At 39.7% G+C, this 19,761-nt stretch overlaps 1 protein-coding gene across 3 annotated transcripts in view; it reads right to left on the minus strand.

Annotated features, from left to right (window-relative positions):
* palm3 (paralemmin 3) overlaps positions 1-19,761 on the minus strand; it is a 65,473-nt gene that overhangs the window by 12,040 nt on the left and 33,672 nt on the right. For all 3 annotated transcript variants that reach the window (XM_017722099.2, XM_017722100.2, XM_037536518.1), the window contains 2 exons: positions 9,413-9,464; positions 5,068-5,148 (listed from right to left, as the gene is read on the minus strand). In XM_017722099.2, the coding sequence (XP_017577588.1) occupies positions 5,068-5,148; positions 9,413-9,457 (126 nt within the window). In that variant the 5' untranslated portion in view covers positions 9,458-9,464. The remainder of the gene's footprint in view (positions 1-5,067; positions 5,149-9,412; positions 9,465-19,761) is intronic.

Consider the following 19,761-nt stretch of genomic DNA (forward strand, 5'->3'; position numbering starts at 1 on the left):
GGGTGTAAGGACAGTGTGTAGGATGTAGCGTTTAGTGTGTAAGGTTTAGACCACTCAGCTTGTTATCAGTGCACGGTTCAAAAGCCAGTATTCCAGTTAAGCTGTTAAGCTGGCCTGCCTGTCACCCACTGAAAACATTTGGCACATTATGAAATGAAAAATACACCAAAGTAGACCACCAACTGTTGAGCACTGAAATCCAGTATCAAATAAGAATGAGAAACTACAGCAATTGTTCCCCTCAGTTCTAAACCCTTACAGAGTGTTGTTCAAAGAAGAGGGTTGAAACATGTTTTGGCATCAAATACAAAGTTGGCATATATTAAAAAAAAAAAAAAGTAATATTGCTGAGTTTCAATATTTGATATGCTGTCATGGTAGTTTTTTCCTTTAAAAATATGGTTTACATTATTTTCATATCATTGCATCCCTTTTTTATTCACATTCTGCACAGCTTCCATTTCATTTTAGGAAATGGGATTGTATAAAATGTATAATGAAAGTTTTGGTTGTGTCACTGGTGTTACTGCATAACAAAAAATGTCTTATTTTAAAATAATAATCACACTGATGACATCACTTGACTTCCTTTTACCTATTTTCCAAAGATGTATGAAGAAAAGCTGGTAAGGTGAAGAAAAGTTCATGGTAAGTTCACTGTGTCTTTTCAGTTATCAGAAATTTTCTCATTTAGCTCATGATTTCATATGAGCTTTTAGTTGAAATCAGTGGTGTGACCTTCATTATTCTTGGGTAATTATGAAAAAATTGAATAGAAATGGATTAAATGACGTTTTAGTGGATATTCTATGATTGACAACATGTGGTTTGATTCTCTGTAGCAGCCTTTAGCAATGCGTTTTCCATGAAAAAATGTCACTAGTGTTACTGTCTCTGTTATGTGTACCAAGCAAAAGGCATTTTGATTGGTCATATTTGGAACAACACTTTTAAAGAAATAAGAAAACAGTCAGCTGTGTCATCAGCTTGTGTCGTTCTGTACACCAGTTTCTCCAGAAGAAGTAGTTTTTCATAGAGTGTTTTCCTGCATTTTTATTTCAAGTTTTATAGAATCAAATGGAACAAAAATTGCCATAAACTATTTAAACATATTTTTAAAAAGTATTAATGTGTGCAATGAATGAGGCTACCATGGACAAAAAAGCCTAGTCAGCTGAGACTGTGGTGTGAAGCTGCTAAGGTACTTCAACTGATAGTTTGATCTTAGATTCACAAGTCAATATTAAACATACCATATCAAGCATGAAAATGTGTCTCATGCTGCTAATCCATTGTTTAATATTCACTGGAGTGTTAAATATGATGTTGAAACATGCAAAAAAATTTAACTGGCCGTGAAAGTTTTCCCACCCCATTCTCATTCGCATCCCTGAGTTTCTCTACCTGCAATTTTTGGGTCACGCCAGCTGTTTTGATGGACAAAAAGGATAGACTATATTTCCAAAAGTATTCACTCACCTATGCAAATCATTGAATTCAGCTGTTCCAATGACTTTCATGGCCACAGGTGTATAAAGCCAAGCCCCTAGGCCTGCAGACTGCTTCTACAGACATTAGTGAAAGAATGGGTCGCTCTCAGGAGCTCAGTGAATTCCAGCGTGGTACCGTGATCGGACGCCACCTGTGCAGCAAGTCCAGTCGTGAAATTTCCTCTCTACTAAATATTCCACAGTCCACTGTCAGTGGGATTATAACAAAGTGGAAGCGATTGGGAACGACAGCAACTCAGCCACGAAGTGGTCGGCCACGTAAAATGCCAGAGCGGGGTCAGCGGATGCTGAGGGGCATAGTGCGCAGAGGTCACCAACTTTCTGCAGAGTCAATCACTACAGACCTCCAAACTTCATGTGGCCTTCAGATCAGCTCAAGAACAGCGTAGAGAGCTTCCATGGCTGAGCAGCTGCATCCAAGCCTTACATCATCAAGCGCAATGCAAAGCATGGAATGCAGTGGTGTAAAGCGCCGCCACTGGACTCTAGAGCAGTGGAGACGTGTTCTCTGGAGTGACCAATCACGCTTCTCCGTCTCGCAATTTGATGGACGTGTCTGGGTTTGGTGGTTGCCAGGAGAACGGTACTTGTTTGACTGCATTGTGCCGAGTGTAAAGTTTGGTGGAGGGGGGATCATGGTGTGGGGTTGTTTTTCAGGAGTTGGGCTCGGCCCCTTAGTTCCAGTGAAAGGAACTCTTAAAGCTTCAGCACCAAGAGATTTTGGACAATTTAATGCTCCCAACTTTGTGGGAACAGTTTGGGGATGGCCCCTTCCTGTTCCAACATGACTGCACACCAGTGCACAAAGCAGGTCCATAATGACATGAATGAGCGATTTTGATGTCGAAGTACGAGTTCTGACCTCAACCCAAAAGAACACCTGTGGGATAAATTAGAGCAGAGACTGCGAGCCAGACCTTCTCGTCCAACATCAGTGTCTGACCTCACAAATGTGCTTCTGGAAGAACGGTCAAAAATTCCCCAAAACGCGCTCCTAAACCTTGTGGAAAGCCTTCCCAGAAGAGTCAGTGCTGTTATAGCTACAAAGGGTGGGCTGACATCATATTAAACCCTATGGATTAAGAATGGGATGTCACCCATATGTGTGTGAAGGCAGATGAGTGAATACTTTTGGCAATATAGTGTATATGCTAATGAGTACATCCATCCATCCATCCATCCATCCATCCATTTTCCAAGCCGCTTCTCCGTCAGGGTCGCGGGGGGGAGCTGGAGCCTATCCCAGCAGTCTTCGGGCGGAAGGCAGGATACACCCTGGACAGGTCGCCAGTCCATCGCAGGGCAGACACACAGACACAGACAGTCACTCACACCTAGGGACAATTTAGCACACCCAATTGGCACCCAATCTTTGGACTGTGGGAGGAAACCGGAGAACCCGGAGGAAACCCACGCAGACATGGGGAGAACATGCAAACTCCACACAGAGAGGACCCCGGTCACCCGGCCGGGGAATCGAACCCAGGCCCTCCTTGCTGTGAGGCGACAGCGCTACCCACCACGCCACCGTGCCGCCCGCCTAATGAGTACATTTACATTTAAATTCATTAATAATCCAATCATAATCGGATTATCGGATTATTCAGATGGTCATGTAAACACAATGCACATAGAAATCTGTTAAAGAGTGATTCTGATTTCTTTCAAATTTCTGTCTGCATATGTGTGGAAAGCGGTACCAGAAATAACAAAGCAGTAGTGCCGCAGGAAAACACTTTTGGAGCGGAGCTGAAACCAAACACAAAATAATGGATTTTTATATTCTTTTAATTTCCCGGTTTTTATTACACAAATAGGAAAAGTTGCAAGTATACAGAAAAGTGAAGTGTATGGAATACTGTGCTCTTACAGTAAAAAGTACATGTACAGGAGTGCAGTAGCACTATCGTAGAGGAGAGGTTTCTTGTGTTTTGATATTCATGTCCTGAACTGAAGGCCGAGCTCTGACAGTCAGAGTTCAGCACCGAAACGCACACACACACAACGGTTTTGTAGCCGCAGGAACCATAAGGAAGTGGAATAAAGGAACAGCAGAGTGGAGGAGAAACAATGGAGAGAGAGGGAGAGCGAGAGAGGGGGGGAGAGAGAGAGAGAGACAGAGAAATAGAGAGAGGGGGGGAGGGGGAGAGAGAGAGAGAGAGAGAGAGAGAGAGAGAGGGAGAGAGAGAGAGAGAGAGAGAGAGAGGGGGGGAGAGAGAGAGAGAGAGAGACAGAAAGAGAAAGAGAGAGAGAGAGAGAGAGGGAGAGAGAGGGGGGGAGAGAGAGAGAGAGAGAGAGAGAGAGAGAGAGAGAGAGAGAGAGAGTACACAGTCATTGTTTGAGGAGAGAAACTGATCCTGAACATCAGCTCCACAGCCTCAGGAAGGGTGTGTGTGGTGTTAAATCTCAGGAATGCAACAGTAAAACTGAAAGTAACTCAGACTCAGTGGAGTAAGATACAACAGTATTTTACTGTATTGTTTTTCTGTTTATCAGACATGAATCTCATAAACAGTGACCAGATGAGGAACCGATTCCCTGTCGTGGCTGGAAAAAAAACATTAGCTTTAACTGTTAAAACCTGATTGTTTTGATTTCTAATTGGAAATAGATTAATTGCTACCATTAGAGAGTTCTAGTTTCCTATACACTCTTCCTGAAGATGTTTTTTTAGGGTTCTTTAGTAAAGACAGTGATTATGGTGAATTGGTTCCTCAGATTGATGAAGAATGTGTCGCTTTTGGAAATGGTTCTATATAGCACCAAAAAGGTTCTATTGTTACAAGTTTAACATCATCACAACAGAAGAACTCTTTTTGGTGCTATGTAGAATCAAAACATTCTCCGCCAATCTGAAGAACCATTTCTCCATGCAAAGAAACATTTAAGCAGGGAAATATTTTTCATTTTTCATTCATGGTTCGTTTTTTTACTAAAGAACCTCTGAAGAACCTTTATTTACGTGGTGGATCTTCGTCAGCACAGCAGTGACACTGGTCTGGTGGTGGTGTGTCAGTGTGTTATGCTAGTATGAGTGGAACAGAAAAAGGAGTTTTTAAACACTGTGTCCACTCACTGTCCACTATTAGACACTTCTACCTTGTGGGTCCACCTTGTAGATGTAAAGTCAGAGACGACAGCTCATCATCTGCTGCACAGTTTGTGTTGGTCAACCTCCAGTCCTTCATCAATGGTCACAGGACGCTGTTGGCTGGATGTTTTTGGTTCTTGATCCAACAACGACACTGAGATGTTTAAAAACTCCAGCAGCGCCGCTGTGTCTGATCCACTCGCACCAGCACAACACACTAACACACCACCACCATGTCAGTGTTACTGAAGTGCTGAGAATGTCTCACCATCCAAATAGTAGCTGCTCTGTGGGGGTCTTGACCACTGAAGAACAGGGTGACAAAGTATGCAGAGAAACAGATGGACTGCACAGTGAAACTATACGGTCTGTGTGGTGCTGATAAAGTGAATGGTGAGTGTAAAGTACTGTTTGTGTGTTACTGAGTCTGGTGTGGTGTTTTATTGAAACGATTGTGTATGTTACCTTTTGCTGCTGTAGTCGTATTTTTTCATCCTCCAGTGCTCGTTTGGCTCGGTCCTGCTCCTCCTGCAGCCGCCGCTTCTCCTGCACATACATACCATCAGCACTGCTGCATTCATCCATATGTAGCAGCCAGTGTTGCAGTAATTATCCAAAAATGTATACACCACTAATTACTGGCAAACTGTAAAGAGTAATCTCACTACTCGTTACTTCTGAGCTCTCCTCTAGAACACAAACACATCGGTATCAGCTGTACAAACCCAACAGACCTTCCAAATCAATACCTAATGTCATTATGCACACAAGTAATGTACGTCTTACTACTTCGGTAACAGTGACTGTTAACTGTGATGTGCAGGAACAAGTCATTCTAATTCTTGAATCTAACAAATGGACGAATGGTCAAACGAATGAGCGAACAGACAAACCGATGGACAGATGCACTTAAAGTTCAGGTAGGTAAGCTAGGTAAGCTTACACTTGGTGGTTAGCAGTTTAGTTAAAGCTGTGTGGGTGAGGCAAATCACACCAGCCTTGTGAGGATACAGCTTACATATCCCTGTTGTCGAAAGAAAACTTTGTATCTCCAAAAACTTTACAGGAAAAGGAAAAACCTACTTCAATTTTATAGTAAGTCAATGGAACCAGACAGGCATTTCCAAATTACAACCCCAATTCCAATGAAGTTGGGACGTTGTGTAAAACAGAATACGATGATCTGCAAATCCTTTTCAACCTATATTCAATTGAATACACCACAAAGACAAGATATTTAATGTTCAAACGGATAAACTTTATTGTTTTTTGCAAATATTCACTCATTTTGAATTTGATGCCTGCAACAAGTTCCGAAGAAGTTGGGACAGGGGCAACAAAAGACTTGGAAAGTTGAGGAATGCTCAAAAAAACGCCTGTTTGGAACATTCCACAGGTGAGCAGGTTAATTGGAAACAGTTGAGTGTCATGATTGGGTATAAAGGGAGCATCCCTGAAAGGCTCAGTCGTTCACAAGCAAGGACGGGGTGAGGTTCCATCCAAGCAACGTCTTTTTCAGGGATGTCCTGCTTATTTCAGCAAGACGATGCCAAGCCACATTCTGCACGTGTTACAACAGCGTGGCTTCGTAGTAAAAGAGTGCGGGTACTAGACTGGCCTGCCTGCAGTCCAGACCGTCTCCCATTGAAAATGTGTGGCACATTATGAAGCGCAAAATACGACAACGGAGACCCCGGACTGCTGAGCAGCTGAAGTTGTACATCAAGCAAGAATGGGAAAGAATTCCACCTACAAAGCTTCAACAATTAGTGTCCTCAGTTCCCAAACGTTTTTTGAGTGTTGTTAAAAGGAAAGGTGATGTAACACAGTGGTAAACACGCCCCTGTCCCAACTTCCTTGGAACGTGTTGCAGGCATCAAATTCAAAATGAGTGAATATTTGCAAAAAACAATAAAGTTTATCCGTTTCAAAATTAAATATCTTGTCTTTGTAGTGTATTCAATGGAATATAGGTTGAAAAGGATTTGCAAATCAGCGTCTTCTGTTTTTATTTATGTTTTACACAACGTCCCAACTTTGGAATTGGGGTTGTATGTCAAAAACTGAAAACAACCCACAATGACAAAATGGAGATACAAGGTTCCGCTCAGGTTTGTCCTTAACCCAATTGTATTTTCATTGTACATGATCTGCCTGGGAAATTTGTCACTTTAATGTATCGCATCATTTTTCTGCTGATGATACGCAGCTTTATCTCTCTGCTAAGCGAAAAGATTTTCAATTATATGATTACGCGTAAAATTTAGTTTAGATCCAGTGTATTCAAACTATTGAATATGAAGATTAATTGGCCTTCAATTTTCTTACGTTGCATGAAAATAAAACAGAAGTGCTGATTTTGAGTCCCCAAACTGTTGCCAGTGCCTTGAAAAAGGATCTTAGATTTCTGGCCTTAAGGAAAAATTGTTGTTCTAGAAATTTTGGCATCATTTTTTATTTTTGATATCATTTTGATATTTGAATACATATAAAAAGCCTGTACAGTTGTTTTACCTCCAACTGAGAAATCCTAGAAATTATTTCCTTTTATGATACAGAGATAATTATTCATGCTTCTATATCATAACGTTTGGATCACTGTAATGCTTTATTCACATGACTTGGTCAGGGAGGTATGATGAGGCTCAGATTGGTTCAAAATGCCACTGCTCATGTCTTTTAGGGTAAATTTTAAAATCTTGGTCTTAACATAGCAGAAAGTGCACAGAGATGGACCGGAATGTGTTTCTGACTTTTCTGTCCCATATTTAAATGCTAGACCACTCAGGTCCTCTAGCCAAGGGATCTTAAAGCTTATTTATACTCAACGTTAAATACAGACACGCATACGAGCGGCGCTCCGGAAGTTTACGGACATGGATGAAATAGAGGAGTACCATTGGAGCATGAGGTAGCAGGGTGACCAACCATTCATGCAAGACATGATGGTACTTTCTCTTATTGGTAATTTAAGTGTAAATAATTCTCCACCCACACGTCACAAAGTATTTATTGACCTCACAGACTCCACAGCCTACAGCGCTGCCTCTTTCATCTCTTTCGTTGGTACGTTATTATGGCCTCCTCCACCGTCACCAGGTTTGTTGTTGTCAGAAACTTTGTACAACCCTCTAGTGAACGTACTGCTTCACGGACGCTTGGAATTTTTTAAAAAAGCATCTGTATTTTCAAATTCCAGTGTGAACGATTTTTATTTACCACGATATTTTAAAAAGACCTGTTGGAAACAGTAACGTCGCTTCATGCTGAGTGCGGCAGTGTGTGTGGCTGTTCTGCTGCAGGGTGTTTGGTTACTGAAGGCGTGGAGGCTCTGGCTTCACCACACTGTACACACACTCAATTATTCAAGCCCTAGAGACTGCATGCTCACAGCATGCCACCCCAATGGCTTCGCACATTTTTAGTACAGAAATGTCCTGAAAACTGCAGGTCTGACCTACAGGAGCCACAAAATACTACTTATGAATTGCTTTTACAAAACCATATTTAAGGCTAAGAATACGGTTAGGATTAGATCATCATCTTCATATATGTAGATACTTATGTGTAGTACTGTGAAAACATCAGAGACCCATTCAATGTCCAGTCAGAACGGCCATTAAGGACGAAATACTGCATCAAGAAAAGAGCACAAAACACATTTTGAACAGAAAATGACTCAACAACTAAATCTAATATCAGATGTTTCAGTGTCCAGTCTTTACCTTTAGTACACACAGCAAAACATGGTAAAAAGTGATATTATCTTAAATCATTTTGATGTCTCGGCATGATGCTAGCTAGTGCAGGCGTCTGTTAGCTGATGTAACGGAACTGGTGGTTAGTGCTCTCCTCCAAGCGCATTGAGCTGCCCAAAGATGTTGCATTAGTGGCAGTTCGAAAAGATGCGGTGGAGCGTCACAGGACTTGGAGGAATACTGTGTTTGCCTCTTCTTCTTCTTATTGTTATTATTATTATGAATACACTCTAAAAATTATAGTTCTTCAAAGGTTCTTTAGTTAATAAAAATGGTTCGATATACAACCATGAACAATCATAGAACAGTTCTTCAGATTGATGTAGAATGTGCTGTAGATGGTTCTGGGTACAACTTTTTTTCTTTTCATTTTCTATATAGCACCAAAAAGGGGTTCTTCTATTGTTAAAAGCCTGACATAGTCACAGCAGCAGAACCCTTTTCTTTACTATAGAACCCTTGAAGATATTTTTTAAGAGTGTAGATACTTATATAATGTAGTTGAGCCAAGACACACTTTTATCCAAATAACTAAAATGGAAAAATTCAGGGTGCTAATGTTTTTAATAGGAATGCACTGATACCGGAACTCTGGACTGGCGCTCATATCCGATAATTTTCATGTACATATCTGTCAAATGCAGAAATTGGGACTAGATCCAACCATTACAGACAAATATAACCTTGATTTCTGTAGAGCTTTGAATGCAGTAACACTGAGACACACACATCATCACACTTAATCTCACAAATATCACCGAAGGATCAACAATGTGCACTTAATGGCTGTTTAAACAGAGAAATACATAAAAGGAAAAAGATTGGAAATAATAAATGTACAAAAATAAAAAAAATAATGTAATAAAAGTTTGTTAAATGTATGTTTTCTGCTGTTTTCCTGACCATTTAAGATGAATGACTCGTATTTAATGATCATTTTGACTGGAAAGTAAATAAATGAAGAGTGGACTCTTGCACATGTCTCTCTATAACACATATGGGAGATATTATCATTATGTATAGGCACATATATATGTATATATAGTACATACCGCTATGGCCTGCAGCCTCTGCTGGTACTTCTCCGCTTCATCCATCCTGAATCTGTGGGAGAAAAATCAGGTCAGTGTGAGGACAATCTGATCAGACTGTTAATGAAGAATTATTGCAGCTACATCATTAGACTGCTGCACTCTCATTTCACGCCATGTTCAATCTTTATAAATCACCGTCACAGCAATGTGACGAATGAAGGAAGAGCGTTCGGCCCAAAACCAGAGAGTATTTTTCATGCACATAAATGCAGAAACTAGTTTTTGGCTATGGTATCGTCCTTCAGTCCATGTTTAAAGATAACAGTGAGTCACACAGTGTCAGAAACCGCAGATTCAAGTCTATTAGAGAAACTGATCAACTCCACATGGTTTAAAACAAGTGTGATGCTAGTTGGTGGGCTATTAGCTTCCATTATTTCTTAGCTACTTTAGCTTTGTAGCTCCAGCACTAAAACTACAAAAGACACCGAACACATTTTGGCTGATCGACTGCATTTAAATAAAGGCTGGTGGCATTTGAGGCAATCTATCACTTTAAAATGAAGAGGCTGAAGCTTCACGCCCACAGAAGTCCTATTCACTCCTGTTTCTCTCTCTGCAGCAGAGCTGATGCTTTCTGGAACGCTGTCATAGCTAGAAATCTCCCACAGCGATGTAAACACCACCCACACAAACTCTACAGCTCCATTCAGACCAAGCACAGGACACAGCAGGACCCACTCTATATAAATATACCACAGTACACTGACACTGTACACTGCTGACTATAAGCCAAGGTGAGCAGATTTCTGAAATGAAAACAGGGGACATGTCCAGTTCTGTGGTCAATATCTCATTAAAATATCCAATGTTTTTATTTCTGTTAATAAAACAAAGGGACAGTTCCAGTTTCCTGTATTTTAGTGTACAGTAATAAAATCAGTCAGGTCTTGGACGTGCTGAGGGACCATAGTCCAAAAGTCTCTGTCCAGCAGCCCAGTATGGAGAAGTGTAGAGCTTAGGTTGAGAACTTGGTATGAGTGTATGCCAGTGGGATATAGAGGAGCTAGGTTCAGAATGAGAGGTTGGTCAGATGGTGGAGCATTTGGGAGTTTGAGTTAGGTGTGATGTGCTAGGATTCCTGGGGTTTGTTGAGGACTTTGGTGTGACATAGAGGTTGACTCAAATTGTCCCTTCTTATGGCACTTGGGGTAAAGCAGCAAGCTTTGCTATTAAAGGTGCAGTGTTTAAGATTTAGTGGCATCTAGTGGTGAGTTTGCAGATTGCACCCAGCTGAATCCCCCTCCCTCACCCCTCCCTTTCCAAGTGAAGAACCTACAGTGGCCAACAGGTTTTCCCAATTTTGTTACGCTCCTTCATGTTTTCTCTTCTTTGACGGAGAGGATTCACCCTCCCTTATTTCATCTCATGTTAAATAAGGGGTGCACAACTCTGTGCTGGACAAGGGCCCTCCAGGACTGAAGTTGTGCACCCTTGTGTTAAATAATAAGTCTGATCCTCCATTTAAGTTAAGTGTTACTTATTTAATCCCACAACCAGGGAAATTCCACCTCCGCATTTAACCCATCTGTGAAGTGAAACTCCACATACACACTAGTGAATACACACACACTAGGGAGCAGTGAGCACACTTGCCCAGAGCGGTGGGCAGCCCTATCCATGGCACCCGGGGAGCGACCGGGGTTAGGTGTCTTGCTCAAGGACACCTCAGTCATGGACTGTCGACCCTGGGGATCAAACCGGCAACCTTTCAGTCACAGGGCCAGTTCCCTAACCTCCAGCCCACAACTGCCCCCAACATTTGTCAGAATTTGGGGTTGCAAACTTCTCACAACACAAAATGATCAGCCAGAACTGGCAGCAACAACTGATTCTTCTTCTTTCTACACCTTCCAACTGGAGCTACAGCTTAAAAATGTAAAATGCGCCCTTTAGAGATTTAGAGTGTTTGGTTTGTCCACTCTGGGCTAAAGTAGAAACAGTGAGGCACAACATGGCAGCCTCATTCGGAAGCGGAGCCACTTACTATGTAGGCATGAGGGGCTCATTCTAAGATATGGAAAACACAACGATGCAGAGTTACAGGTGATTTTACACTAATGAACACATAGTTCTGTTACTATATTCCATTTATGCTAATAGATCCCCCAAATTCTTACACACTGCACCTTTAAGGCTTGAAAGATGAGAGGAAAGATGGAGCAGATGAATTAGATTTGGTGGCAAGGAAAAACTTCCAGGGGCACGAGCAAGAAACCTTGAGGGGAACCAAGACTCAACAGAGGAACCCATCCTCCTTTGGTCAACCTTTGGTTGTGAAGACTGTGCTAAACATGGCGGGGTGCTAGATATATATATATATAGTGTTAGATTGGAAGGCGGAGGGTTTCAGGTATAGCTCTTCCCTCCAAACTTCAGTTATTCCATAGCTCCATTAGTAGTGCTGAATGATGAATCGCTTCCAATAAAATTACATTTTATTAAATTAAGTTTTAAAGAGTGCAGTTTTCAAACTGCATAAGCTCCAATTTTATATTTATACCCTACATTATCATGGGGGCAGTCGTTGGCTGGAGGTTAGGGAACCAGCCCTGTGACCGGAAGTTTGCTGGTTCGATCCCCTTGGCTGACAGTCCATGACTGAAGTGCCCTTGAACAAGACACCTAACCCCCAATTGCTCCCCAGACGCTGAGGATAGGGCTGGCCCCTGCTCCAGGCAAGTGTGCTCACTGCCCCCTAGTGTGTGTGTGTGTGTGCTCACTAGTGTGCATGTGGGTGTTTCACTGCACAGATGGGTTAAATGCGGAGGTCTAATTTCACAGCGTGTAAACACAGTGACAAATGGTTGTAAATTCTATTCTTTTCTATTCTAATCATCAACCCTGTGTTAGGTTAGAAATTGGGAAATTTAAGCCAGTAACACAGAGCCTGGAACTGGCTAGTTAGACCAATCACAAGCAACCCATTTTCAGTGACATCACAAGCACAACTAACTGATAGTCTGGTGCACCATGTTCAGTGTTCAAGCCTCAAGCCATAAAATGTAATATTCTCAAGTTTCAAAAACTCCCCAGTCCATAATGAAAATTAGACTTTTTCGAATTTCAAGGAGTAGCCAATCAGAACAGAGCTTTTTAAGTCTTAAAGTCACAGTAACGAAAACTGTCTAACATTCCTTTTTGAATGGTCTTAACAAGTTATTAAACAAATAGGGGAGGTAACTTAACATGCGAGAGCTTTTCCCTTTGATGTCTTTAAATGTTGAAGTTTTGTGTAAATGCGCAGACAGTCTTTTACAGAAAGAAGGGTCAGTATTGATCCACTTAGCACTGATGCCTTCAAACAGCTGAAAACCACTGCTGAGCCAGTTTCTGTTTAATGTGTGAAGGGATTAAATCTGGACCCTGACCAGACAAAACCATCAGTCACAACCATTCAATTTTGGGCTTGGCCAATTTTTTCCCCCAGGAGTGTAAAATAGGGACTGTTTAATGAGGAACACCAGCTGCTGTCTGAAGAAAAACAAGTATCTCCAACATTTTCCTTACTTGTGATGTTAGTTAATTCAAAGAGATTTTATTCCAAGCAAGTTGGGAGCATTTCTATTGATCCACTCCTCATGAAATTTTCACTCAATGTAAAGAACAGTGATGTTCAAATGATGCAAAAGATAAACAAAGAAAAAATAGAGACTTCTTTGTTGTTGTTTTTTGGGGGGCAGCGACAATCCAAACATGCATAACCAAAGAAATGCAGAGGGTCATATCTGGTTAAACAGAACCCTGTAGGCTAGACAGCAATCAGAAATAATACAGTCAACAAATCAAAAACACTGCAGAAGAACATCAGACACTAAGAGTTTAGACCCTCAGCTACAGAGAGGAGCTGTTAGTAGTACACACTTAAAGAGATGGTTCTTCAAGGGTACTTTAATAATGAAAACGATTCTACGTGGAACCATGAACACTCATAACCCTTTACATGATTACAGGGTTCTATGCATCTTGAAATGGTTCTTCTCATTGCTAGAGAATGTGCTGTAGATGGTATGTAGAACCCTGACATTATAACAATAGCAGAACCCTTTTGGGTGCTACTTAGAACCATGTACAACACTTTCTGAACACTTTCTCAACAATCTGGAGAACGCTTTGATTATGCAAAGGGTCCTTAAAGTGTTGATGCACAGCACTGAACACACTCTTGCTCCTCCAGGAGCTGCTGTGCTCTGTGTGAGGCGTGGTAGGCGGGCAGTAAGGACCGTGTTACGAGATTGTGTCATCTTGTAACAAAGGAAAAGGGCTGGAATTCCAACAAGGCGTTTCAGGCAGCTGAGTAAAGTGGTTTCCATGGGAGAGAGTTTCTCCCTCTGGAGGGAAGGCTGAGCTTTGGAACTTTGCAGAATGTTTACATGCACAAAAAGATACAACAGACAAAAGGAAAGAGAAAAAACTGAAAAAATAATAGCCCTTCTTTTAAGCTATTTATTATCACATGATCACATGATTCATTGACGTGGTGACTTCGAGTGGCCGGTGAAAGTTTTTTTATGTGTCTACTCCCACGTATGAGTAACGGGAAACCTCCAAACGAACTTTCAGGAGATACACACATACACACACACACACACGCACACACACACACACACACAAACACTGCTGAGGAGGACACAGAGGAGTAAACAACACAACTCGCCTTTGATCAGCTCCACTGCGGAGCTCCCAGCACAACAGCACAAGCCTGTATGATAATTACACCAAAATACACCGAGTCCCTGCAGAGAGCGCAGAGAGAGGAGGAGGAGAGGGAGAGAGACAAACAGGGAAACAGGGAGAGAGAGGCAGAGAGAGAGAGAAGAAAGCATAACCCTCACAACACAGCTCGCACGCCCCTTTAGGCGCAAGGGCTGTGTTTTCAAAGCAGGGGTGCCCAAACTTTTATCTCAGGAGGCCAGAGTGTAGAGTTTATAGACTATAAATAGACACAACGGTATACAAATGACAAGTTTTTAAAAATGGATTTTAAAGCTTTACTAGTGCATTATTAACATGTTAATGCAATAAAGTACTAAATGATTCAACCCATGAGCTGACTGAACAAGAGCAAGAGGCTACAATCACAGAGGAGCTGAATACATGATATTTGTACTCACTGTGACTGTATATGACATATATATTATATATGCTCATTGACCGTATACACAATATATAAAAAATACACTCCTTTACTCTATATATGATATATACACTCATCGACTGTATATGTGATATACAAGTACTAATTGACTATAAATGATATATATGATAAATGCACTCATTGACTCTGTATGATATATACAGTGTTCCCTCGTTTATTGCGGGTGTTACGTTCCAGGACCACACGCGATAAACGAAAATCCGCGAAGTAGGGATGCTGTATTTATTTATGTATTTATATACTATTTTAAGGCTTTATAAACCCTCCCCCACAATTTTACGCTACATAAACCTTTCCCATTCCCTTCATAACCATTCCCACACTGTTCTGTGCATGTATTGTACCTTTACACTTACTGTGTGCTGTTTACAATCTCATGTAGGCAAGTAGCGTCTCAGGCGGGCGATGCTGCTTCTTGTTTTCGGTGTGTATTAATCCACTGAGTAAATATGCACTATTTACTGTAAATCGTAATATTTTATGATTTATAACATTCCTTTGTTTTTAGAATGAATATATTTAATATATTTTTATACATTTTGGGATTTTTTAATGTAAAAATTCATCAAATATACGGCGAAGTGGCGAGGGAACACTGTGTATATATATATATATATATATATATAATATTTACACTCATCACCTGGATATGATATATATGATATATACACTTATTGACTGTTTATATTATATTTATGATATATACAATATATCTCATATGCATCTAAAGCTGTGGAATTGAACCAAAACTGTTTGCAGCTTTACTCTCTTCAGCCTGACATCCAGCACTCAGTATCTGCCCAACAACACCAGCTCTCATCAGGAGCCAGAAAAATGATCTGATCTGTTAAAGCTTATGTGTCGCAGAAGCTTTAGTGGTCATTTGTGAGGGCTGTGAGTTGCAAAAGACAACTGGCCAATGCTCTTTGCAAAAAGGTATCTTTGGCTTGTGACAATAGTGGAACCCTTTTTGGTGCAGTATAGAACTCTTTTCAAAAAGGTTGCATATAGAACCATCTACAGCACATTCTTCATCAGTCTGGCAAACTCTTTCACAGTGCAAAAGACCCTTAAATGATGCAAAGGGTTCATTGAGTGTTCTCAATTAGAACATTTTCTTGACTAAAGAACCCTTGAAGAACCAACTTTTTAAGAGTGTAGACTAAAAAGAATTTCCAGTAACTCCAGTAACTCAGTAACACTGACACACCAAGATTAGGCTTAATCAATGTCCGTGAAATTGTACTATAAGGGTTCCAAATACTGCAGCACTGCACCCATTCCTGTTCTGCAGTAGCTGCTAGCAATAATTTAATGTGAATGGAAATCTTTGGAGAGCGAATCCTGGACTGACTTTGAGTCTCAACACGTTCAAACCAGCCATAGAAATTCACCCAACAGAGCATGAGTCACAGATAAAAGCGTCAAGTTAAAATATCACATTTACGTTACTTTCCGCCCGAATACAGATGCTTAGCCGAGACAGGTTTGGTGCCTAGGGTTTGCTTCTTTAGCTTTAACACAGGAGCTACATAGCTAATGTAGCTTACAAGTAATAGAAACTTATACCCCACCAAATAGCATGGTGCTAATTGTTCATAGTAATTGTTCAGAGTAACCTGTAATAGACTTGATTACATTTTCTGATACTGTATAAAAGGCAACAATCAGACATATTAGAGAAAACCTTCAGTATATATGTGTGTGTGTGTGTGTGTGTGTGTGTGTACACACACACACACACACATATAAATATATATATACACACACACATATATATATATATATATATATATATACACACACACACATTGATAATCATTTATAATACAGTGTATAATACAGTGTACACCAGCATGTGTACATGATCAGTCATTTCCACAGTGGCGCTACAGCTGTGACCTTAAATGCCTTGATGTCAGAGTGAAGGAGGCCAGAGCAGTGAGATCAGACAAGCACACTGCTATTGTACTGTACTAGCCATCGCCATGGATACCTGTATCCTTTTGATGTGAACAGAAGACCACAAATAAAGGATTATTAACGAAAGAGAGCATGATCAATCACAACATCTGACTCATGATCAGAGCCAGATGAATTCAGAGTTTGCAGGTTAGCACAAGCTGGCAAATGGAGTCAGTTCACATAGTAAGCAAACAGTGTTTTTATCCCCAAATAAGGAAAGCTTATATTACAGATACAGCAGTTAAAGAATTTCCTCATTTTTAGTGTAGTTTGTAAACTCTTCAAAAGTTTCAAAATGCACCATTCACTCGTCAATCCATTTATAGAAAACAGAAAACTGCGAAAATAACCAATTTTAAATGCACTGGTTTTGTGATGTCATGAAAACAAGCAACCCGCCCATTTAGCCTACAGCAGTTTAGCCCCACCCATTAAGCCTACAGCAGTTTAGCCCCACCCATTAAGCCAGTAGAAAACTAAACTAAACTACCAATTCCTGCACTAATACAGTAGTAAACTAAACTAGCATTTCTGCACTAATACAGTAGCAAACTAAACTAGAATTCCTGCACAAATACAGTAGCAAACTAAACTAGAATTCCTGCACTAGTACAGTAGTAAACTAAACTAGAATTCCTGCACTAATACAGTAGCAAACTAAACTAGAATTCCTGCACTAATACAGAAGTAAACTAAACTAGCATTTCTGCACTAACACAGTAGCAAACTAAACTAGAATTCCTGCACTAAGACAGTAGTAAACTAAACTAGAATTCCTGCACTAATACAGTAGCAAACTAAACTAGAATTCCTACACTAATACAGTAGTAAACTAAACTAGCATTTCTGCACTAACACAGTAGCAAACTAAACTAGAATTCCTGCACTAACACAGTAGTAAACTAAACTAGAATTTCTGCACGAATACAGTAGCAAACTAAACTACCAATTCCTGCAATAATACAGTAGCAAACTAAACTAGAATTTCTGCACTAATAGAGTAGCAAACTAAACTAGAATTTCTGCACTAACACAGTAGTAAACTAAACTAGCATTTCTGCACTAACACAGTAGTAAACTAAACTAGCATTTCTGCACTAACACAGTAGTAAACTAAACTAGAATTCCTGCACTAATACAGTAGCAAACTAAACTAGAATTCCTGCACTAATACAGTAGCAAACTAAACTAGAATTTCTGCACTAATACAACAGTACCAAACTAAACTAGAATTCCTGCACTAATACAGTAGCAAACTAAACTAGAATTTCTGCTCTAATACAGTAGCAAACTAAACTAGAATTTCTGCACTAATACAACAGTAGCAAACTAAACTAGAATTCCTGCACTAATACAGTAGCAAACTAAACTAGAATTCCTGCACTAACGCAGTAGCAAACTAAACTAGAATTCCTGCACTAACACAGTAGCAAACTAAACTAGAATTTCTGCACTAACACAGCAGTAAACTAAACTAGCATTTCTGCACTAACACAGTAGTAAACTAAACTAGCATTTCTGCACTAACACAGTAGCAAACTAAACTAGAATTCCTGCACTAATACAGGAGCAAACTAAACTAGAATTCCTGCACTAATACAGTAGCAAACTAAACTAGCATTTCTGCACTAACACAGTAGTAAACTAAACAAGAATTCCTGCACTAATACAATAGCAAACTAAACTAGAATTCCTGCACTAATACAGTAGCAAACTAAATTAGAATTCCTGCACGAATACAGAAGTAAACTAAACTAGAATTTCTGCACTAGTACAGTAGCAAGCTAAACTAGAATTCCTGCACTAATACAGTAGCAAACTAAATTAGAATTCCTGCACGAATACAGAAGTAAACTAAACTAGAATTTCTGCACTAATACAGTAGCAATCTAAACTAGAATTCCTGCACTAATACAGTAGCAAACTAAATTAGAATTCCTGCACGAATACAGTAGCAAACTAAACTAGAATTTCTGCACTAATACAGTAGCAATCTAAACTAGAATTTCTGCACTAATACAGTAGCAAACTAAACTAGAATTCCTGCATTAATACAGTAGTAAACTAAACTAGCATCCCTGCACTAACACAGAAGTAAACTAAACAAGAATTCCTGCACTAATACAGTAGTAAACTAAACTAGAATTCCTGCATTAATACAATAGTAAACTAAACTAGAATTCCTGCATTAATACAGTAGTAAACTAAACTAGAATTCCTGCACTAATACAGTAGTAAACTAAACTAGAATTCCTGCACTAACACAGTAGTAAACTAAACTAGAATTTTTGCACTAATACAGTAGCAATCTAAACTAGAATTCCTGCACTAATACAGTAGCAAACTAAACTAGAATTCCTGCACTAATACAGTAGCAAACTAAATTAGAATTCCTGCACGAATACAGAAGTAAACTAAACTAGAATTTCTGCACTAATACAGTAGCAATCTAAACTAGAATTCCTGCACTAATACAGTAGCAAACTAAATTAGAATTCCTGCACGAATACAGTAGCAAACTAAACTAGAATTTCTGCACTAATACAGTAGCAATCTAAACTAGAATTTCTGCACTAATACAGTAGTAAACTAAACTAGAATTCCTGCATTAATACAGTAGTAAACTAAACTAGCATCCCTGCACTAACACAGAAGTAAACTAAACAAGAATTTCTGCACTAATACAGTAGTAAACTAAACTAGAATTCCTGCATTAATACAGTAGTAAACTAAACTAGAATTCCTGCACTAATACAGTAGTAAACTAAACTAGAATTCCTGCACTAACACGGTAGTAAACTAAACTAGAATTTTTGCACTAATACAGTAGCAATCTAAACTAGAATTCCTGCACTCATACAGTAGCAATCTAAACTAGAATTTCTGCACTAATACAGTAGCAATCTAAACTAGAATTTCTGCACTAATACAGTAGTAAACTAAACTAGAATTCCTGCATTAATACAGTAGTAAACTAAACTAGAATTCCTGCACTAATACAGTAGCAATCTAAACTAGAATTTCTGCACTAAGAAAGTAGTAAACTAAACTAGAATTCCTGCACTCATACAGTAGCAATCTAAACTAGAATTTCTGCACTAATACAGTAGCAATCTAAACTAGAATTCCTGCGCTAATACTGTAGTAAACTAAACTAGAATTCCTACACTAATACAGTAGCAAA

The sequence above is a fragment of the Pygocentrus nattereri genome, chromosome 30 (assembly GCF_015220715.1).
Source record: "Pygocentrus nattereri isolate fPygNat1 chromosome 30, fPygNat1.pri, whole genome shotgun sequence".
NCBI classification, from domain to species: domain Eukaryota; kingdom Metazoa; phylum Chordata; class Actinopteri; order Characiformes; family Serrasalmidae; genus Pygocentrus; species Pygocentrus nattereri.